The sequence below is a fragment of the Colobus angolensis genome, unplaced genomic scaffold (assembly GCF_000951035.1).
Source record: "Colobus angolensis palliatus isolate OR3802 unplaced genomic scaffold, Cang.pa_1.0 Scaffold217, whole genome shotgun sequence".
NCBI lineage: Eukaryota > Metazoa > Chordata > Mammalia > Primates > Cercopithecidae > Colobus > Colobus angolensis.
In genome coordinates, this window is record NW_012115344.1 from 3,363,674 (window position 1) to 3,388,001 (window position 24,328).

Here is a 24,328-nt window from a genome sequence, read left to right on the forward strand (position 1 = left end):
TAAGAGGTCTCAGATTGGAGGCTTCTAGCCATAGTTGGTCCAGGTTATTTCACAGCCCACCCCTGAAGCTAACACTGGAGACAGGGAATATGGGATAAAGTGATAGTGTTTACAGTCATTCCCAAGCTTCACCCCTAGCGTTCCCATGCCACGTAGCATTAGCTGCACCACAAGCACGTGGACTGAAATGGGGTTGTGGATCCCCAAGCAAAAGATCTGTGTACTGATAAAATGTAAAGAGGGAGAAAAAATAATAAACATCAATTATATTTCCCTCCCGCGATCAGCATAAGAGACTGCTAAACCTCCTTTATTACTTGAAATTGTGTGAACTTGTGCTTGTGTACTTCCTTTCTAGAGAATTTCTAGTCTGTGCCATTCCTGATGTGTAAATTTTACATTTTAAAGGGTAAGAACTAGAGCTGGGTGAGGTTGCTGGCTCCTGTAATGCCAGTGACTCTGGAGGATGAGGTGGGAGGGTCACCTGAGGCCAAGAGTTAGAGAACAGCCTAGGCAATGTAGTGAGACCCAATCTCTAAAAAAATTAAAAACTTAGTCAGACTTGGTGTCATGTGTCTGGAGTATCAGCTACAGGGGAGGCTGAGATGGGAGGATCACTTGATCTCAGGAGTTCTAGGCTGCACTGTGGTATGATCGCACCACTACACTCCAGCCTGGGTGACACAGTGAGACCCTGTCTCAATAATAATCATAAAGTAACAACTAGTTTTTATGTATTTAAAAGTATCACATACATTTAATAAAAATTCAAGTAATACAAAGGTATATACATAGTACGACATAGATTTTCCTTCTATCCAAGATCCCTCTCCTCCCCGGAGAGAAGCACTGTTACATTTCTCAAATAGGCGTCTAGAAATATTCCATGTATATACAAGCTTAGATGTGTATGTTCATGCCTGTAAGCACATACACATTTATACACCCAAATGTGTATAAAACATAAGCTATAAAGCATATGTATTTATGCATACACATCCTGTTAATTTTTAAAATATTCTGTCCCTTGCTTTTTTCACTTAATGAATTTGGGGCATTCTTTAGCAGCTCATAAACTTCTAGGGAAGTGAGATAGTAAAGTGATTAATAGCATTGTCTAAAGCACCACCCTGGGTTCAAATCCAGCTCTGCCCCTTTTTAGCCATGTAACCTTGGGCTAGTTGGTTAACCTCTCTGTGCCTCTGTCAAATTGGGCTAACACAGCACCTACCTCAGAGCGTTGTAGGGAAGGTTGAGTGAATTAGTATAGGTAGAGAGTGGTGCCTCGCACATGGTAAGTGCTCTGTCAGGTCTGAGTGTCCACCTCATTCTGTGTAAGGACTGCATGGCATTTCATTGCTCACATGCGGCTTCTCATTGCTGCTTTTGTGCATACTCTTTTTTCTAGACTCTGGATCTATCTACTTTCTTCTGTCAAAAGACAGACTCAAAAGACCTACCTTGATAATCCTGTTCGATCCAGATTTCTCCCTAGGCTGAGGTCTTTAGATTTTTAGAGCGTATTTTGTCATTGAGTTGCCTTTAATGTCCATGAAGTTTTCTTCTTATAAATGTTCATTATTTCTTATGAGTCGTGGGGCCTTTATCCTGACTTTGTTTTAGCTCTTTGTCGTATCATTTATTTCTTAGGTATTTTTGTAAGAAATATGAAATTTTTAATAAGACATATTTTTCAGTGTAACCACTTTTTCCAAAAGTCTGCCTTGAGTTGCCCACATTCACCCGACTGCACTGGGGACCTCTTAGTATCCCTCCTTATTAGCCCATGCTATGCTTGCTGTCTCTGTTACTATACCTGATATGTTGTTTCAGTTATACACTTACATGCTTGTCTCCCCATCTCTAGACTTTATGTCTTGAGGGCAGGGACCATGTCTAATTCTTTGTTATATGTTCTTCTGATGGTAGGTGTACAATAAGAATTTACTGAATTAAACTGAATTCCTTTTCATTCTTTGGGCACTCAATTGTTGCCTCAGTTAATCATAGAAATATACCCAATTAGTATAGAAATAACAAGAAAAATGCTTTGTTATTCTCATGTGTCATTTATCGAGTTATTACTGTGTATCTGTTATTAAGTGTTATCCTTATACACTTCTGCAGGAAAGATGGTTTTATCCCAATTTTTAGCTTAGAAACTGAGACTTAATGAGTAACTTGACCAAGAATAGCTTCTCTTTCTCCATTTCCTCCCTCTCTTGGTGTTAAGTTTTATATACATGTAATAATATATATTATTATTCTATTAATATAGATTAATATATGTATTTATATATGTAAGATTTATACATGTATAAAACTTATATTGTACATTTTATATACATATATTCTGTTTATATATATTTAATTTATATATATAACTTAACACTATTAAGTCTCATGGTGTTGAGTTATATAGTTCTATTAATTTTTTATATATATATATGGGGAGGGGTGTTTCTCCATCCTAGACTTCTACTTTGAAATGTAGGCTCCAGGCTCAGCTGCTTGTTTGACATTACCACTTGGATGTCTGGTAGACTTAACATATTCACAATTGAATTTCAAATCTTCCCCACCAATCTGCTCTGTCTTATAGCTTCCCCTTCTCAGAATGTGAATGCTCCATCCTTCCAGTTGTGCAGGCCCCAAATCTTGGAGTTTTCCTTGACTTCTCTCTTCTTCTCAAATCCCACATGTAATCCATCAGATAGTTTTATTGGCTGTGCCTTCACAATTTTTTCAGAAGCTAATTATTCTTCAACACCTCCAATTCCGCCACCCTGGTATAAGCTACCATCCTCAGCATCTTTCTTCTAGTGGATTTTAGCATCCATGAATGATTATTTCCTAAATCAATTATCAATAATTGTCATAAATTTGTGATTTTTCTATTTCTATCCTTCCTGTCACTTTTGGGGGTTTTTTAAAAAGAACTTTCTTCATTCTTCTTTAAGAAAAAATTAAAATTAGCATCAGTATGAACTCGTGGATTCTTTTGTTATTCAGTGTACTATAAGCCATTCCTGTCATTATTCATTTTGATTCTTAAATTGTCCTAGTCTTGGCCAGTGGGAGTCTTTCATGCTAGCTCCTATGTCTTTTTGATATGTCTCCATATTTTTTTTCTAACACTTCCTTATTTCTGAAATTGTAAGATATTCTAGGTTCACCCTATACCTTCACTACCCCAGTCCAGGCATCGTCTATCTCTCTAAGTAAACTCCTAGTTCCTTTTAGCAGGAGAAGTTTTTCTAGACTCTTTCATTAGGCAAAGCTACAAAATTGACTATTTTAAAAATATCAAATTCATACTCTAATCATACCTCTAATTCCAATCCACACTGCAGGCTTCTTCCCTTCCTCCCCTCATCCCATATTTGTATTTGGATGTGACATATGAAATGTGTATCTCATATCCCATATTTCTTCAGTAACTGAAAACCCTCATCATCAATGATAGCAGCATGCTTACTCATTTTGCTCAGTCCAGTAATACACACACGTTTGTAGAAAAATAGAATAGTTTTAGAATTGCTATACCAATATCTACAAACTTACTGTATTCGGTTCAAAATTTCTTTGTAGTTCTTTTGACCAAATGTATTCAACAGAGGGCATTCAGTCAGAGTAATGTGTTCAAAAGTTACTTGGATTAGATTTTTTCTTTCTATGTATTTTTGTTTCCATTGGGCTATAGAGTTAAGCTAATTTTTTATTTGTTTCTATTCCATTTTAGGGTTTTTCCCATCCTGTTGATTTAATAATTTTATTTTTTGAATATCGACGTGTCATTTTCACATCTTTCATTTATATGAGATTAACTAGACCCTTTAGAAATCATTATAAAGTCAGGTTGTTCTATTAATTTTTTAAATAGGTGTATAAAAACCAAAGGGATCAATCAGAGCATTGATTTAAAGTACATTCTGAATTATTTCAGAAATCTGAATCCACCTAAACCCAGAGCATTTCATTTGTAGATTTCAGAAACTTCTTGGCCTACCTTCCTTACATTTATGTAGCTTGTGTTTATCCAAGGCACACCACCTGCCAGGCACAGTGCTGGGCTCTGTGTTGACACACATGAATATGATCATCTTTCTGTAGCCCCCAGGTTACATGGCACCACAGCCAAGATACAGACATGGGTGAGACAGTAACCAGGGTGTTACTCAGGATTTGCTGAGGGGAGGATATTCTAAATTGGTGTGTGTGTGTGTGTGTGTGTGTGTGTGTGTGTGTTGAGGTGGACTGGGAGAAAATATACCCTCCTTGAGATCACCTCCTGGCTAGATAGTCTCCTCTCTATTTGTGATAGAATGCAAGTGGAATTTGACAGGTGTACTTCTCAAACTAGAAACTAGAGAGCTGGATCGCCATCTCAGGCACAGTAAGAAGAACAAATCACACCAAACCTACATCGTTGTCTTCTTTGACAGGGTTTCTAGAAGGGTGAGATAGTGAGATGCTGGATATACCTGTTTTGGTAGTTCAGGGATTCACAGTATCTCCCATGCTGGTAATGTCAATCTGAAGAGATATTTCTAGTGATAGGTTCCAAGGATCTTTCCCCAGACACTTTAATATATTTTATCAGTGTCCTGGATACAGCCCTAGAAGGTTCTTATTAAATTTGCAGGTGACATGAAATGGTAGACAACAAACAATTTGAATTCAAATTAATTTTGAAAGCTGGGACAATGGACCCAATTCTTCAGCAATTATACTGAAAAGATATAAATGCGTACAGAAAACAAATTACAAGTACAGGGTGGAAGAGAGATGATTTAGCAGCAGTGCATGCAAAGAGATCTAGGAGTTTTAGTTAATAACAGACTCAACATGAACCAGCAATGCGATGTGACTACCAAACAAGTAATTCCTCATTAGTCTGCATTGATGGAAACATGATACATAAGACCAAGGAAGTGGTGATCTCATTTACACTCTGTGATGAAAGGCCACACCAGGAATACAGTGTAATAAATACTGCTGGGCACCACATTTGTAGAGAAATAGAAACCAACTTGAGTGTCTTCAGAGCAGAATAGTGACAGAACTCAAATTTCCCTCAAATGGGGAGTCAGTTACTGAGCCTGAGAGATTTATAGCCTGAAGGATTTGGTTGTCTTCAAATATATGAATGGCTGTGATGGAGAAAAAAGGATTAAATGTGTCCTGTTGTCACAAGAGGATGAAATAAGGAGCAGTGAATGGAAGCCCCAGGAGATAGAGGTTTCAGTTGCTGCTGACAATCAGGGCTGTCTGAGGGTGGAATGTATCGCCTCAGGACAAAGTGAGCTCATTGTCACTGAATTGGTTCAAAAATGACCAGGAAGACTGCAGGGCAGGGAAGCTAACTTTTGTTAAGACCCTTTGTAATAATAAAAGTTAGCTTCCCTGCCCTGCAGTCTTCCTGGTCATTTTTGAACCAATTCAAGTAATTTTTTTTCTTTTTTATTTGTATGCCCTTAAAAAAATGTTTACTTGATAAATCTGTAACAAGGGATAATCAAGATTTCGTTATAGGACAGTTTTCTGACAGATCCCCCAAAATAATAGAAATTAATAGCTTACACACTACTTTATCCAAGCTGTAGAATGTATGACTTATTTCATATACTTTGTGTTTTAGTTGGTTTATACAGGCTGAACAATATAAAGCTATGACATTAAAGGGGTTTTTTGCAGGTTTAAAGTACTACCATTTTTCCAAATTACTGACTGATCCTAGAACTTGTGAGAAATTTTGGTGTTTCCCCCCTTCCTACTTTTGTTTACATCATAGTACATAGATGGTACAATATTTTGGTTAACCTCAGTCTGACACTTAGATCGTGTTCTTTTTTGCCCTATTAGCGTCTAGAGTGTAAAATGACCAGTAAAGTAGCACCAAGAAATCAAAGAAAATTTCCCAGTTCTACTCACTTGTAATTCTCTTAATTTAGTAGGGGCTTTCCACAGGAAATCACAATAGAATAGCTGAAATGCTCTTCATCTTATGTACTTTCCTTTTGAAGAAAGGGACAGTTAATTGGCTTCTTCCCAACATGGTCCAAATTCTTGTACAGGGCAGCTGTATTTACTGTAGTACAAAGGAAATTCTACACAGAATGATGTCTCTAAGTATTTTCAATTATTAAGAACCTAATTGCTTCTCTAGCCACTGGGTTTCAGTGAAGGTGATAAAACAGATTTTCTAAGCAAGAAAAATACGTCATGAGGGTGATTGTATACCTTTAAGATATAAGAAATCAGTGATATGCAATCCCAAGTAAATTTGGGTATCAGAGTCAAAGATATTCTTAATTATTTTAAATTAAATCTGAGTCAGAAACAATGTGTTAAAAGACTGTAAAATCATTTTAAAAGAATGTTAAATATTTACATTAATAATCTCTATTTTCAATGAATAAATGAGAAACCTAGAATTTTTGTTTTGGACACACTTCGATCATATCTAATGTGTTCTAATTACTCTAATTATTTTTATGTTATTTATAAGGATTTTTTTTAAAACCTTTTAGATTAAAATTTCTCAGTGTATCTTTGTTTGTGTGTCTTTTTTACTCTCCCTACTTATGTAATTGAAGCATTTCTGACATATCCTCAGAACAGACAGATTCTTATCAGGACTTAACTACCCAGGGCAGAGCCCTCCTTGGATTTACTGAAAGTAAACACTTTGGGTATTCAGTCTCAGTTTTAATGACAAAAGTTGAAATCTTTGCCTAACATGAAGGTTTTTTCTTTGTCTCTAAACTTTGATTTTCCATGCTATCAGAGGTCCCATTGCAACAGGTAATTTGAGTGTTGATTGTATGTTTTCTCAGTTTGTAACTGTGGTGAAATGTATTTAAAATGTATTTAAAATGTTGACAATTTTAAAATTAAGTTTACCTATAAGGTTCTTTCCAACTCAGAAATTCTGTGATGGTAAACTTTATTTTGTAGTTTGAAAATGTGATCTTTGGATGTTGTCTTTTGTGTCCTATGCATATGACTAGGAATCATAGAATTTTAGAGCTGGAAAATGAGTGAGACATTATCTAGTGATTCTGCAAATGAAGAATTAAGAGGGCCAAAGAGGTTAGGTGACTCATGCAGTATCATAGCAGTACCTGGTGACTAGAACTCTAGCCACCTACTGCAGCACTAAAAATTAACCCAAATGTTTTTCTCTGAAAATTTGCAGACTTCAGGCTAGGCCTGTAAATAAATAAATAAGAAGTTAAAACATATTTGAGAAAAGTAAGCTTAATATGCCACATTTGGGAAAAGATGTGCCTTACACAAATGTATTTGGTATAATAGAGAACATTCTTCCATTATACCAAAATGAAAATTTTGAACATTCTCAAAATTCTCGAATTTTGAGACATTTATATTAAGCACAGTTTATTCAGACTCTCTGTAAACTGTGCTGTCATCCCTGTTGTTTTCTCCAAACAGAATCATACTTAAATTACAACTTTGGGGAGTTTAATGTTTCCTATTTTTGCACTCCTGGGATATTTTTCAGTGACTCAGAAGCATAAACTGACGCTGCGAAGTTAAGGCTGTGTTCCAGTGGGAGTGGCAGCATGTCTCTAGGACACTGGTGGGGAAAGCCCTCCTCATGCAGCTGCCTTGCGGAGTCTCACTGCTGGTGGTGAATGTGAGATCACACAGGGCCTGCAGCCAGGGCAGTGCATCTCCTCTCAGTCTCACTTCTAGTTTTACCTAGAACCAACCCTTGGCAATTGTCTGCCTCCTTGGCCAAGCCCCCGCACAATAGGAAAACTGTGTCTCAAGGTCGAATTCTATTAATACTTGAGAGGTGAATTTATAAACATTTAAGATGTTTTAGCATCTCTGCAGCCAGTGTCTCTGTAAATGAAAATTGTTTTTCGAAGTGGAAAAGTGTAAGGGAATACAAGGGCTTCAAAAAATAATCCTCTTTAGAAATAAGAATATTGTCAGGTTAGGTGTTCCTAACTGTGGTTTCAAGCAGTGGAGTTAGTAAAATTCCAAAAGTTAATCGACTTCATATACTCAACTTCTGCTAGGACTTTGCGGAAACTCCTCAGGGATCCCTCAGAGTTGGATTAGGGAGATGAACCCTGTGCTAGGACAGTAACCATTCAGCGGTTGGATAGCCTATTGGGCCCCACTGTCCTCAGCCTTTCCTAAAGTTGCCTGGGAACACCACTTTTCTGCTCCCTCCTTTTTCAGTATAGCCTGGAGACAATGATTTATTTATTCACTAGCTCTTTTAACAAATATTGATTAAATAGGCACTGGTTCTGTTCCAGGGGTTGGAAAAACAGAAAATTAAATAGTGCCTTTGTCCTCAGGAAACCATCCATTTAATAGAGAGACTAAGATATGCCCTTAAATACCTGAATCACCACTGCATAACCAGCACCTGTGGCTGTCATGTAGGACTTGTTGAACAAGATAATTTTTGAATGAAAGAATAAATAACCTAATTGCTCTAATGTAAAGATAAATTTACAAGAGTCAGCTAGTTGGGATGATTATAGAAGGATTCAAGGGAGAGATGTATGAAAGCATAGATCTAACTAGAGAAAACAGCACCGCAGAAAAATCAGCAGCAAAGGCTCAAAAGTAGAAATCTGAGATCAAATGGAGAATAGTAAATAATTTGCTGGAATGAAGAGCACATGGAAGGCAAGGGTGGTAATAAGGCTGGAGATATTAGATAAGGCCAAATCATGCAAGAATTTAAACTATGTTTTTAGAAAATGGGTAAGCAATAGAAATTTTATATAGGAATGAGAAATTATCAGCAGCATTGTGCTTTAGGATTACAAATCAGGTAGCAGTCTGCTAACACATATTGGAAGGGAAAGGCCCAGAGTCACTAGTTGGAAGAATTGCAGGGATTCTTCATGAGCTAAACTAAGAGTTCAAGCTAAGATAGATAAACTAAGGAATGAGAATGGAAGAAAGGGATAAACTGAGAAAGGGTGGTACTCAGCTGAAATTTGGCAACTGGTTAAACATAAAAGACAAGAGACAGAGAGGAATCCAAGATGAAAAGAGGCTTTTGCTGCAATTTTTTAGAAGGCGGCATTTGTATTTCCATTTGCAGGAGGTGGAGTAGCTTTGAGAAGAAAGGTGATTAGTTCAGTCTTGCGCACATTGAGCTGTAAAAGTATTATGGACAGGAAGATACCCTACAAACAGCTGGAAAGGTTGCACATGCTTAAAAAGAAGATGAGAACATGAGATTTCAATTCAGCCGTCATCTGCTTGGAGTAGACAGTTCAATCCAGGAGACTTGATAAGAATGTCAAGGGAGTGATCACAATAAAGGTGAGAAATGGACCGAGCATCAATCTCTGCTGAAACATCTCTTTGAGGAGGAGGAAGAGTGCCTTAGCAAAAGCAGCCAGTGAAATGGGGAGTTGGGGGAGACTTTCAAGGAGGGAATGGTAACATATCCCATTCTCAAAGAGGTCAAGTAGGGGTGAGGAATAAGAAATGGCTAGTGGGTTTGGAAACATGGAATCTGTCATGACCTTTACGCACTTTTTCATTTGACAGATCAGGGGATTACTTACATTTGCAAAGGGCCTCAGATTAAGTGGTGGTGGTTCAGCATTAGTAATCAGAGATTTTCTTATGTACTTGGTAGGGAGAAATAGAATGACATTCAAACAGGTATAAGTTCCTCTTAAGAACCTTTCTCATTGGATTGTAGAGAAGATCAAATGAAAGAATCGTTCAATATTTCTTGGTGTCATGCCCGGCCCATAGTTTTCAATAGATGTTAACCTTTATGGTTGTCATCATTATCTAGAAGGGGCTTTTTTTTAGAATAAGGAGGAAAAGCAGTGCACATCTGTAGACAAGCAAAGAATCCTTTGGAGAGAGAAAGAGAAGGGTAATTCAAGAAGATTAGGAATAAACATTAAGGGTAAAAACAGAATGGTTAGCCCTGGAAAAGGGAACAAACATGTTTCTCTGAATTAGGAGAGGATATGTGAAGTAGCAGGGATGTTTTGAGCCTCAGTAACAGTAAGGAGGAGAGAGAGTGAAGGAACTTGCATGCAATGACTTCTACCTTCTCATTACAGTCAGAGAGAATCTCAGCTGCAGATATCTGCTTAAGGCAGGAAGAGAGAAATGAGAATTGCTGTCATTTGTTTTGAGCTTTTGATATAGTAAAAACTGTACTAGACACTTTACCTCCTTTAATCCTTATGAAAATTTAGAGATTATATATTTGTATTCACATTTTACAAATGAGAAAACAAGTAAAAAAGTTAAGTAACCCTCACAGAGTCCGCCGGATGATCATGGGAGCCCAGATTCAGAGCCAGCTGTGTCTTACTCCAAAGTCTGTTGCTCCTTATTGAAAGATACTCCACTAGTTTGAGATCTTGGAGGTGTACCCCTGCACTACTATGAGGACTACCCCTGATAAAGTCCTGTGGGGTGGTTGTTCCTATCCATCACCACAGTGAATATCAAAGAAGGGCCCTCTCATTTGAGGAATAACAGACAGTGAAATTGAAGTGGACCAGTAATGCAAAACCTGGATCTCTGAGGGAAATAACAAAATGAGGCATAGAGGAAATATTTGAGTCTGGTGCCAAGACTCATCAGTACAAGAGAGAATGCCTAATGGGCAACAGCAGTTAGGGTGGGAAGAGAGAAGTACAAGGGGGTGTTTTGGAATTTGAGGGAAGAACTGCTGCCCTAGTTTTCCAAGGATGATTATTCAAGAGTTGCTCTCCCTTCACTTTCTCACAGCTGGCAGAATTCATACCTCTTAGTGGTTAGATCCCTTTTACCAGATACTGTAGGGCCAGTGCAGCAACCAGAGCCCCCAGCCAGAAACTCTGCCTCCAACTTAGACCAGTGTTCTGCTCTGGTGTGTAATAATCATATTCTAATTTAAATAGACTATTGAGATGCTCCATTGGTATCTAGCCTTTTTTTTTTTTTACTTTTAAGTTTCAATTTTATGTGCAGGATGTGCGGGTTTGTTACGTAGGTAGACATGTGTCGTGGAGGGTTTTTGTACTGATTATTTCATCACTCAGGTATTAAGCTTAGTATCTGTTAGTTCTTTTTCCTGATCCTCTCTGTCCTCCCACCCTCCACCCTTTGATAGGCCCCAGAGTGTGTGGTTTCCCTCTATGTAGCAATGTATTCTCATCATTTACCTCCCACTTATAAGTGAGAATATGCAGTATCTGTAATAATGGGTTTTCTGCTCTCATGTTAGTTTGCTAAGGATAATGACTTCCAGCTCCATCCATGTCCCTGCAAAGGACATGATCTTGTTCTTTTTTATTTCTGCATAGTATTCCATTAGCCATTTTTTAAAAGACAAATTAACAACAAAAAAAAAAATACAGTTATCTCCACTCCTTACCCACCACCCGTCACTTAACCCAACTCTTTATATTTTAGTAATTGCCTTCCATAAATAACATTTTATCATGTCTTAATTAATTATGCATTCATTAATGTATTAATTATTGAATGCCCACAATATGACAAGCATTATTTCAAGCACTGAGGATACAACAGAGAGTAAATCAATATCCTCACTGTTTTTATTTCATTTTTTTAAGAGACAAGGTCTCACCCTGTTGCCCATGCTGTAGTGCAGTGGTGTGATCATAGCCCAATGCAGCCTTGAACTTCTGGGCTCAAAGGACACGCCTACCTCAGTCTTCCAAGTAGCTGGAACTACAGGTGCACACTACCACACCCAGCTTCCCCACTCTGAGCCTCCATCCTAATGGAGAAGAGAGGCAGTAATCAAGATACATGAAATGTGTAGTTATTAGATGGTAATTAATATAGAGAGAAAAATTAAGCAGAGAAAGAAGCAAGGGATTTGGGGGTAAAAGTTTTGGTAGGGATAGAGTGGTCAGTGAAGGCCACCTTGAGAAATGGCAATTATGTAAAGCCTGAAAGCCGGTAAGAAATATACAGGTATACAGATGTCCCTGGAAAGAGTGTTCTAGGCAGAAGACATAGGAAATGCAGAAGCTAAGATTGCTCACCTGGCAAGTTCAAGAACAATGAGAAACTGATGTGGCTGCATAGAAGTAAGAAGACAAAGGACAGAGAGGACATGAGATGGTCAAATCGCCTAGGGCCTTGTAAGCCATTATAATGATTTTGTCTTTTAATATGGAGAAATATTAAAGGATTTTGTTTTAACTTCTTAACATAGAAAAATTTAATCGTATACAAATACAGACTAGTATAATGAACCCCCTTGCACTAATCACTCAGCTTTAACAGCTTTCACTTTGGAAGGGTTTTGAGTGAAGGAGTGATAAGACATGGCATGACATGACTTGAACAGGATCACTCAGGAAAATAAGCCATGGGGAGACAGGACACGCAGAGGAAACATAGGAGCAAAGCTTAGGAGACAGATGATGGTGGCTGGAAACCAAGGGAGTAGCAGTGAAGGTAGTGAGAGGTGATCAGATAGAGGATATTTTTTGAAGATTTGAATTAATATTATATATATTATACTTTAAAGACGAATTTGAGAACGCATGTAGTGTAGTAAAGAGGGTAAGAAATACAGAAAAGAGGCTAGACACAGTGGCTCATGCCTGTAAACCTAGCAATTTCGGAGGCTTAGGTAGGAAGATCCCTTGAGGCCAGGAGTTCAAGGCCAGTCTGGGCAACATAGCGAGACTCTGTCTCTATGAAAAAGAAAAACAAAATTTAAACAGGTGTGGTGGCATGCACCTGTAGTCCTAGCTACCTAGGAGGCTGAGGCAGGAAGATTGCTTGAGCCCAGGAGGTTGAGTCTTCAGTGAGCCATGATCATACCACTGTACTCCAGCCTGAATGACAGAGCAAGACCCTGTTCCTCCTCAAAAAAAAAAAAAAAAAAAAGAGAGAGAGAGAGAAAGAAAGAAAGAGAAAAAGAGATACAGGAAAGAAATGGCACTAGAATACCAGTATTGTATACATTATTTTCTGTTTAAAAATCCACCCAACTGGCAAAAAAAAAAAAAAGACTTATACGTGAACATTTATAAGACAATGCATTCACAAATTACAAACTATCTGCTCTTCCCATGTTCTTTTGCAATGATGAATGATTAGGCCATGCAAATGTAAAGATTTATTGGTAATTTGCTGATGATTTAGTGACACCTGTTGAGGTCCAAGTTCCCAGCAATTCTTGGAATTAGCAATAGTGTGTTACTTCTTTCTTAAAAGAAGCATAATTTGTAAGCAGCTATATCTGATGTGGTAAAACTGAAAATTAAAATAAAAAAGGAAACCCTGAGTCAAAGTATGAGGGAAAAGGTAAAACTTTCAGAGAAAAGTTATACATAGAGATTTTATTCATCATCTCTGTGTAATTCACGAGAACTTCTTAGCTTATTTATTATGTCAAATGGCAGTTTTATCTTCTACTCCCAGCCTGATATGAGCCATATATGCTGTTGGTCATTCAAAGGGGCACGAAACAGGTGAAAGAATGTCAGTGAATCAATGCACATCCATGAGTACTACCAGGAAACGAAAAAAAAAAAAAATGCCATCAACAATGGGTCAAAGAGGATTTTTTTCATGCCATCCCCTACCTTACTGAGAATACCACATTTATATTCAGAAGACTCATAATGAATTCCAGGGTCCTCTGTGTCTTGGCTGTATGACTTTGGATTATGTCACTTTGTTACTCAATCTGTTTGAACTTCTGTTTTCTTATCTGCAAAATAGGGGTAATAGAGCAACTCTGCCTCCCTTACAGGGCCTTTCAGAGGCCCAAGGGTCTTTACAAATAATAGAGAAGGGAAGAAACTGGCACTTTAATAGTATCTACCATGTTCCAGGCACTGCGTAGTCCTCACGACAGCCCTCTGAAGTCATGTGATTGGCCCTTTGTGTAGATGTGGAGTTTAAGACTCAGAGAGGTTATCTAATTTGTGTAAGGCCATAGAGCTAGGAGGGGAAAAAGCTGGTGTTGGATCACAGACTGGATCAACTTGAAATCTCCTGCATAACAGAGAAAGAGATGAACTTTACTAAGCATCTTTTTATGCCAGAAACTGTGTTGGACATAATTCTGTACTGTCTTATTTGGTAAAGGTCATTCTGTCCTTCCTGGTTGCCCTGGTTGCTCAACAAGTAGTAAACAATAAAGCCTGACTGTTTTTCATCCCTGAGAGGAGAAATATTATTAAAATAGTATTCTTTTTCTTTCTTTCTTTCCTTTTTTTTTGTGCCTGATAATCTGACTTGCAACCTCACAGAAAAGAATGAATGCATGGTTTCATGTCTGTGACATGATTTTATAAAGGAGCCTTACAAGGGGACAAGTACACCTCTACCACTTCTTATAACCATTCCTGAGATCTCTCTTCTCACAACACATACCAGCAAAGCCAAACATACAAGGTGTTTACAAATAAGTGTCATCTACCAACACTGTCTAGGCAGAGTAGAGCTATGAAACACTGAGGAGACTGCACACACACAGAAGAACAAATGATCATGTCACATGGTAGCACAGAAAAATGGGAAATGTGAATAGTTTGTGGAGGAGGACAGACCCAAGCTCAAGGATTGCCTGATTGCTCCATTTATAGGAACCATGGCAACCTACCTTATCTTCTGAGCCCCAGTTCCTCTAGCTGTGGAATGGGGTATTGCCTCTGACCCCACAGGGCTGTTGTGGGGATTATCTGAGTTAGCATGTTCCATAAAACACAGTAAGTTAGGAAGTATAGCTGTATCGGCTCTGGGAATTTAACAAGCAAGAGAAGTATGACAGTAATCATTTAATTACTGAACCCTGTCTTCATGTTGCGCTAGGTTGCATATGGTTTTCCTGCCTTGTTCCTTCCAGTCAAATTTCAAAAAAAGGAGGCAGTAGTGGAACCTTGTGGGCTAAAGTGGGGAGGAGGGTGTCATGGAAGATTCAGGTTTAGATCTTCCTCTTGAAGAATGGGTACTTCTCGATAGGGAAGCAGAGGGACCACATGGGAGTTGTCCGCTTGAAGAAAATCCTGAGACGTGGTAATGGGTAGGTCCAAGGAGGTCCTGAGTAGGACTGTAGCACAGAGCCTTTGCATGTGCTGTTTTTCCTGCCAGAAGACTCTCTAAACCCCTTGGCCTCACCCATCCCCTTGCCTGGTTATACTCCTAGCCTTCTTTCAATCTCCACCCTCAGTACTCCCTCAGGAAGCTTTCCCTGACCTCCTGACCTGGTCAAGTGCTTTTTATGTATCTCCTGTGTAAGCTCTTCTCAGTTACACTTTTACATTTATTTATGAGATTATTCGATTAGTGTCAGTCCCACTCTTTAATTCTCCACAAGAACAGAGATTGTGTCTGTTCTGCATTCACCATGCATCGCTTCATCCCCTAATTTACTGCAGTGTGTGGAACATAGGAGGGGCTTTAAATACTCACTGAATAAATAGACAAATTTTGGTTATTAGTGAGGTATTACCTAGGTGGGAGAGAGGATTTGTATTTGGGATTACTAATCCCATTAAGTGCCAGGCACTGCATTAACTCATTTAATCCTAAAAAAACCTATGACATCAAGTGTATTATTCCTTTTAACTTTAAAGACAGAGAAACTGAAATCCAGAGATGTTAACCATCTTTCCCCGTTGACACAGCTAAGTGGTAACAGTCAGTCTTGAGCCGGGCAGCCTAGCTTCAGACTTCCTAGACTTTACCACATTGTTCTGCTGCTTAGTGCAGTAGAGGACAAAGTGAGGTTCACATATGAAGTCAGGATAGATTTTCGTTTGAAAATTTTGTATTTTTCCCCTCCTCTTCTTCATTACCATCATCATCATCATCATCAATCACTTCACAAGAAAAGCTAAGCAGAAAAGAACTACTTCATATGTCACCTCTTACATTCATGTTAACTCTACATTCTGCCAAAGTGATTTGGCCGAATTTACCCAAAGAGCAAAGTGGACATTTCAAATCCTGATTCCTAGAAAATTCTAGACTGTGTCCTGTAACCACCTTTGAAGAACCAGCACGTGCTTTACCCCAATGTGACGAAATTGTTTTAAATAAAAAGAGGTAATTTGACTGAGACTGGTATTATCTGAGACCCATGGTTTCTATGGCTTATTCAAAAAGCAGATCCAGTGTGTGGTCATCAGTAGGCATTGAGTCATAAAGCTCCTGGAAGAAAGTCTTAAATTTCATCAAGAATGCCAAGAAGTCCTGGGTATCTCCAAGAATGATAGCTGTTACTATAATAACATAATTACTACTGGAAAATTAACGAAGCCCAATAAAATATGGCATGCAAAAAAAGATTTACCCTAGAAATAGAAATGACCTAAATCAGTCATTTATTCCAGCCACCTGCTTTTAGATAAGATAATAATAATCTCAGGACGGTCATATTGTTTAAAAATCTCTAGGTGGAAGAGTACCTTATAGTAATAAATTAATAAATAAGACAAGTTAATGCTTTTAAACTACTGTTATTTGCTGGGCATTGTTGTAAAGGCTTTACATGCATTAATGTATTTAGTCCTCACAGCAACCCTTTGAGATACTATTATTATCTCCCTTTTACAGATGGGGAAACTGAGCAGTGCCCAAAGTCACACAACCAGGAAATGGGGAACTATCTTCAAGCCCAGCTAGTATGTCCCTGAAGTCCATGCTCTTACAGTGTCCCTGGGTAGCTGATTACTCAGTTTTATCACCTTGGTCTCCTTGGCTTTAATTGAAAGCTTAACTCTTTTTTTTTTTTTTTTTTTTGAGACAGAGTCTTGCTCTGTCACCCAGGCTGGAGGGGCAGTGTCTCTATCTTGGCCCACTGCAACCTCCACATCCTGGGTTCAAGTGATTCTCCTGCCTCAGCCTCCTGAGTAGCTGGGATTACAGGTGCACACCACCACACCTGGCTAACATTTTGTGTTTTTAGTAGAAACAGGGTTTCATCATGTGGGCTAGGCTGGTCTCAAACTCCTGACCTCAGGTGATCCACCCATCTCGGCCTCCCAAAGTGCTGGGATTACACACATGAGCCACCACGTCCAGCCGGAAAGCTTAACTCTTAATAAGAGCCTGCAATGTTCAGCCTCTTTGAAAAAAAACAAACAGACACAGTTGCTCTCTTTAAACTTAACTTTCAAAGGAGTAAAAGAAGTAAAAGGAAGACTGAATAAAAAGAACTAAGATCTCCGCAGAGCAAATCAATTTCTGAATCGATTGCAAACAGTGGTCTGTCATCATGGCATCCTATGAAGTATGGTCTCCCCCATGTTAGAGTGCCAGTGTCTTCATGTGCCATATAACTTACGAATAGTATCACTATTTTCTCTTGTCATACATCAGTTTTCTTCTTTCAGTCAGTAGTCAGTATTTTGGAAAGTCCACAAAACCCAGGGGGCTCCCTGTCCGTTGCCCTGTGGTCTCTGTGAAAACCAGATGATGCGATGCTGACTTGGACTCTTTCAAATGGATCTAGCAGCACATGAGTCACTGGCAGCATGTTCAGTTCCTTTACCTCAGGGACTACCCAGTTCCTCATTCTTGCCACCCTTCAGTCATGAAGTAGTAGTATGAAAAATACATGAGTACTTTTTGAGGATACCTCAGACCTCTTTCCTTCAGTACCAGAGACTAATTCCCTCATAATGGTAACATCGACGGGCCCAGTTATCTGACGCGATTGGGCTTTAATTATGGATTCCTTCTGGTGTCCTGTTTAAGTGGAAAGCCTACCTGATTTCACCCAAGTGAAGCATTACCTCATGCCTTGCTCTCTTGCAGTCCTGTGCTGGTGTCACTTAAAAGTGTAATTGCATGGTTTATTTCGTGTTATTTCACTCTTGATTTATTGCTGAAGAAGCCCCTGTGGGATATATCATCATAACAAAGACTGATTTCAGATGTCAACACCAAGAAACACAACTGGCATCAGCAATCTGTAGGGAGTATCTAGGGACAGCAGTCAGCTTTGGAGCAAACCCAGAACTTCTCATGCCCTGTCCCACATTTAAGGGCAGAGACTTTCTCCTTGTTAAAGGGAAAGCACTGAATTCATAATTAGCTTTATACCCAGAGTTTTTTTTAATGTTATACCTGTTTAAGAAATTTTTTGTGCTTTGAGGTGGTCAAGATCAAATTTAATTAGAAACCCTCTTCGTGGTTGGCTTACTCTGGGAGCCTGGCTCTTTGAGAAGGAGTTTAGAAGGTTTAGAAGCAGACCTTTGCAGCAGTTTTAGCCAAGTGCATGCATAGAGGCCTTGAGGTGGAGCTGCACAGTTGATTGTAGGGGAGTCTATCCTTTGTTGACAAGTGAAGCTTCTCTCCCTGCAAACTCTGGGGAGTAATGCCAACTCTGATCAGCCTTCGACTCTTGGATGAAATATTGGGTTGGGGAAAAGGCCCTACTAAGAAAATCCTACCAAATCCCTGCTTCAATAAAATATGAATCCATTTAATGAAGTTTATAGTAGAAGTAGGCTAGTTGAAAAGGATTCTGTCTCTTTCCAAGGAGTATTAGGATCTTCCTCAAGTTTACATCATTAGGACTTCCATCAAAGAGTTATCTTTAGGTGTGATTCCCATCCTCCCTCCCTCCCTCCCATCCTTCCTTCCTCCCTTTCCTCCTTCCTTCCTTTCTTTTTCTTCTCTCTCTCTTTCTTTCAAACTGTGGGCTGCTTTTATAGGTTTATGCATTTTGAATTACTGTGTAGTTGAGAGATTTGGGGTTTAGGTTATGCAGTCCTTTAAAAAGTACAGTATGGGTCGGGCGCGGTGGCTTATGCCTGTAATCCCAGCACTTTGGGAGGCCAAGGCGGGTGGATCACGAGGTCAGGAGATCAAGACCATCCTGGCTAACATGGTGAAACCCCGTCTCTACTAAAAATACAAAAAACTAGCCGGGCGAGGTGGCGGGCGCCTGTAGTCCCAGCTACTTGGAAGGCTGAGGGAGGAGAATGGCATGAACCCGGGAGGCAGAGCTTGCAGTGAGCGGAGATCATGCCACTACACTCCAGCCTGGGCAACTGAGCGAGACTGCATCTCAAAAAAAAAAAAAAAAAATAGTACAGTATGAGCTAAGGAGATAGGGTGACCAACTAATCTAGGTTTTGGCTCCAAAAGTCCTGTGTCCCAGAAAACCCCTCAGTCCCAGGCAAACCAGGATGGTAGTTTATCTTTTGAGGAGATTATAATGCATTTCCAAGTATTTAGCTGAATTTATCACAGGGTTCTGACTTGATAGGATTTAAGAGGGTTAAAATAAAGTCTTTTCTGTTACGTTAGTATGACTTTAGTCTTGGCACTTTCTCAAAGAAGGAATCCGGTCTACTATAGGGGGCTAGGTGACTAATAAGAAGAAAGGGTATCTAAGTGTTTTTTGCTACAAATGTCGTTATCTCCATGCTATTTCCTTTTTATTGCTATTGTCATTTTAAAGACATACCAATAAAAAATAAATTACTTTAAATAGAAAACTCTAATTTTATCAAACAACAGCAAAACAGGGGTGAAATCTAAGGATTTGTACTTAAGAAGTGTACTTTTTTGAACTGAAAACACTTACTATGACCTGAGCATATGTAACTCAATTATCAGAAGTCTCAGAGGGCTACTGAAGGCTCAGGTATCCTAAGAGATGACTGGAGGCCAAGTCCTCATGCTTGAGTGTTTGTAGCCAAACTTCAGAACCAGGTCCCTGGGCAGGATTCTGTCTAATCACATGGCACAGAGTCAGGATGGACTGTTTCTGCTTACCTCCCTTCTTCCTTTGATTCCCATCAACCACTAGTTTCCTTCTCATCAATCATTTACCCAGCTTTTGTGACCAAGAATTTTGATAAGGGTGCAGAGGAAAGCATGTTCTTGGTTAATAGGAAAGGAGGCTTCATGACAACACAGCATCCTCTAAGATGTGTTGCTCCAACTTTCACAATACATACTGTATTTTAAGTGGCCTGCTTCTTGGAGTGTATCTTCCCACTACACAAAACAACCACCATTAACATTTTCATTTACTTCCACCCTGTCATTTGTTTATCACATACTTTTAAAAACAGGGCTGTAATCATGTATATACATATATGAATAATTGTATATTGTACTTTTTATACTTACTGGCATATCATAAACATTTTTCCATGTTGCTGGAGAGTCAGATGTGCTGACTTTTGAAATGTGCTTCTTATATAGATCTGCAACTATGTGGGACCAGCAAAGGTTATTGTTCAGTTGGTCACAAATGGAAAAAATATCCACCTGCATGCCCACAGCCTGGTGGGAAAACACTGTGAGGATGGGATCTGCACTGTAACTGCTGGACCCAAGGACATGGTGGTCGGGTAAGTAGGGGTATATGATGCTGTTGAAGGTAGGAACAGATAGAATATGGGATGCAGAAACTTAGAATGAACAGGCTTAGGGACCTTTCTGAGACCCTCAAATGGCCTCAAAAAACTGTAAACTTGTGCTTTCATTTGAACTCCAAGAAGTAAGGTGACCACATGTCTAGATTTGCCTGAGACTGCCCAGTTTTCACCTGGCCTAATTGTTTATAGCACCGTCTTCTACTCTCAGAGGTGGCCCAATTTGGATGACCACTTATATGTGGTCACTTGACCTACAAGGTATTTGTGCCACTTTTAATTTTTTTTTTTCTCCTAGAAATAAAGATAAGGACACATTTAAAGAAACCTAACTATAGCAGAAATCATCACTTTATGGATACTTTTACATTCTTGATGATTTCTTCAGTGGATTTATAGTGTGACTATTTAGGGCTTTAAGTGAATGCATAAATATCATTTCAGCTCTCTGCTGCTTAGAAAGTATGCACAGATAAGAAGCCAAGGAACGCAAATTTATTTTGGCATTCGTTAGGCTTGAAATGTAAATAAAAAATGACATATTCATTTAACGGTTGATCAAATAAAACAAGCAATTTTTAATGATTGAAGTTTTATAGAAGTAATTTCAATCCAAAAGAATTAAGTTTTTAAATAAGTCATATTTATTGTGCTAAAAAGCAGATATTTTCATCTTCCTAATATGCTAAAATAGCACACAGAGTAATAGTATAGTGCACAATACAAACTGATATGTGCAGTCAATAATTCTAAAAATTGTTGTTTTAAGTCTTTCTTTGGGAGTCCTTAAATGCAAAAGAAGAAATTTTTAATTTTGTTTAATTTTTGAAAACATTTTTCAGGGTTTTCTAATCCTGGTTTAAATAGTTTGTGCTAAAATCCCAGTTAATCTGGGTTATTCATTCAAAGAAAGGAATTGTTTAAATCAACCATAATTAAGCTGATGGTTGCATTTCAGGCTTTGAATTCCGATCAAGTTTCAAATTGGTTGTTATTTTGGAGGTTGTGCTTTCATGTTCCTAGGTATTTCTTTGTTTGACTGTAAAAATATTTAAGTGTGAAAAACCTAGAGAGAGAGCTTTCTTTTAAGTCACTAAAATCGGATTCTTTTGATGTTAGAAAATAAAAGACTCTAGATTGAAGGAAGAAGCTTAAATTGATTTGAAAAATTAAAGTGTGCTTTATATGAACTTGTTTCAACATCCTCTTGACAGACTGGCATGTTTCCTGTTGTATATCACAGTTTGTTCATCATGAGTTGTGGAATACACTTCCAGTTCCTGGTTGACCTAGGAGAGCTTTGAAATGCAGGCTAATTGTCACAGTTTTAGACTAACTGATCACTTAGTGTTTCTGCCCATCTATTCCAGTAGGCTTCTGTCAGTTTGAAGTTTATTTTCTTTGGTCTTGTTTAATCTGTATTATAATCGTATCCTTTAGAGGAAATTTTACATGAAGTTTTCTACTAATATTTATTATTATAAAACCTCCAGTATGTTGTCTGTAATTTGGTGTTTCTGTGGTTTGCTTTAGTAATCTTTCAGGATTTTAGAAAGAACTAATGGTTATTTAAATTTGAGACCTTAGGGAGGGAATAGAAGTAAATTGTCTCCAGGGAAAGTGAGGGATTCTTTCACTCTCTTGTAGTGCAGTGGGGTGTGGGCTCAGTAGTTGGGAGAACTCATCATTCATTCATTCAACAAACATTTTGAGCATCTCAGCTCCTGAGTTTGATCATGATGTCTGATTGTAGTGCAGTGAGATTTTCTAACCCTATACAATTTCAGTGAGGAATTTAATCAAGATGCCACTTGAGAGTTACAATAGACTCAGTAGTCTTACGTGTTTAGCGTTTTCTATGAAAAGTCAGTACTCGCTTTCTAATTTGATTTTTAGCTGAGAAATTTTTGCTTACAATGTTTCACAAAATACACTATTTGCTTCATAATTCATTTGTTTCTATCTCTATGTATAAACATTTTTAAGGTTTTCAATGTCAAAACTTACTGCATTTATATAGAAAGAACATCATGCTAGCATTCTGGAAACCAGAATTTTATTCCCAATACTGTTGCTCTCAACAGAGGACTGGGGGCAAGTTATATGACTTCTTGGGGACCTTAATGTCTTCCCTCATAAAATGAGAGGTTTTCACTACAGAATCTTATGTTTAGGCTGTTTACATCTCCAGAATTCTAGACTGAACTAACATTATGTAATATTATGAAATAACATGAGCAAACTTGCCACATACATATTTATGGTATGACATTGATTATTAGTATTTAGTTCTGACTTGTAGATAAGCGTATCACATAGAGAAACTTAGGAAGATAGCCAAAACTATGTCTTAGACTTGTCAATACTAGAAATGAAGCTAAGATAACCTGTTTTCAATAATACAGATTAGGCAAAGAGTATAGATTCACAAGCAAGGCACTAATCCAACATACAAAAAAAGATACCTAAAAAATGGCAGTAAGAAGATAAATAACTTTTAAATTGTCAAAACCAAAGGAATTACTTTCTTTGGAGTGTTTATCTTCACCTTTCCCTCAGCATGAATTCTTAATAAACTTAGTTTCTACTTTCGAAAGGATTTGATCTATGTTATAAATATTCATGTTTTAAATAACCAAGTCTTGATTATAAGTTCGATTGCTGTAATGTAGGGAATTTGTCATTTTCATGTTTTTTTAAAATTAGCTTTAATTTTGTCTTTTTATTTTTTATTCATTTATATAATTAACCTTTACTGCCTTTCTTGGTAAAAATAATAATAATAATAATCTTAGTTTGGTGTTTTATTTTAAATCCTGAATATCAACAATTTGTTTCAACGTATTTTAGTTCTTTGACATTTTTATTCCATGGAAAATGTCTGTGTTCTTTGACTTTGCTTTAGGCCAGTTCCCTCACTAGTAATCACCACACCCTCTCTGCTTTCTGGCAGCTCTGATTTAGAGATGTAGAATTTTTTTTCCAATTAATACATATATAATATACCAACTGGCAAGCACTAGGAGTGGATATTTAAATATAAAAATACAGAGGAGAAACAAGGCCTTCTTCAGTGTCTGTTGCTCCCATCTTTGTCCATGAGTTCTCATCATTTAGCTCCCACTTGCAAGTGAGAACAAGCAGTATTTGCTTTTCTGTTCCTGCATGAGTTTGCTAAGGACAGTGGCCTCTAGCTCCATCCATGTTCCTGCAAAAGATATGCTCTTATTCTTTTTTATGGCTGCGTAGTATTCCGTGGTACATATGGTACCACATTTTCTTTCTTTATTTATATTATTGATGGGGAATTTAGGTTGATTCCATGTCTTTGCTATGATGGATAGTGCTGCAGTGAACGTTCACATGCATGTGTCTTTATGATAGAATGATTTATATTTCTTTGGGTATATACCCAACAGTGGGATTGCTGGGTCAAATGGTAGTTCTGTTTTTAGCTTTTTGAAAAATCACCACACTGCTACAAAATCAATGTGCAAAAATCACAAGCATTCCTATACACCAATAACAGACAAACAGAGAGCCAAATCATGAGTGAACTACCATTCACAATTGCTTCAAAGAGAATAAAATACCTAGGAATCCAACTTAAAAAGGATGTGAAGGACCTCTTCAAGGAGAACTACAAACCACTGCTCAACGAAATAAAAGAGGACACAAACAAATGGAAGGACATTCCATGCTCGTGGACAGAAAGAATCAATATCATGAAAATGGCCATACTGCCCATTGTAATTTATAGATTCAATGCCATCTCCATTAAGCTACCAATCACTTTCTTCACAGAATTGGAAAAAACTACTTTCAAGTTCATATGGAATCAAAACAGAGCCCACATTGCCTAGACGATCCTAAGCCAAAAGAACAAAGCTGGAGGCATCATGCTACCTGACTTCAAACTATACTACAAGGCTACAGTAACCAAAACAGCATGGTCCTGGTACCAAAACAGA

General features: G+C 38.1%; 1 protein-coding gene across 1 annotated transcript in view; it reads left to right on the forward strand.

The window, feature by feature from the left end:
- The window catches only part of NFKB1 (nuclear factor of kappa light polypeptide gene enhancer in B-cells 1), a 125,568-nt gene that overhangs the window by 49,523 nt on the left and 51,717 nt on the right, over positions 1-24,328 (forward strand). Inside the window, exon 7 of the mRNA XM_011943214.1 lies at positions 20,185-20,333. Coding sequence (XP_011798604.1) covers positions 20,185-20,333 — 149 coding nt within the window. The remainder of the gene's footprint in view (positions 1-20,184; positions 20,334-24,328) is intronic.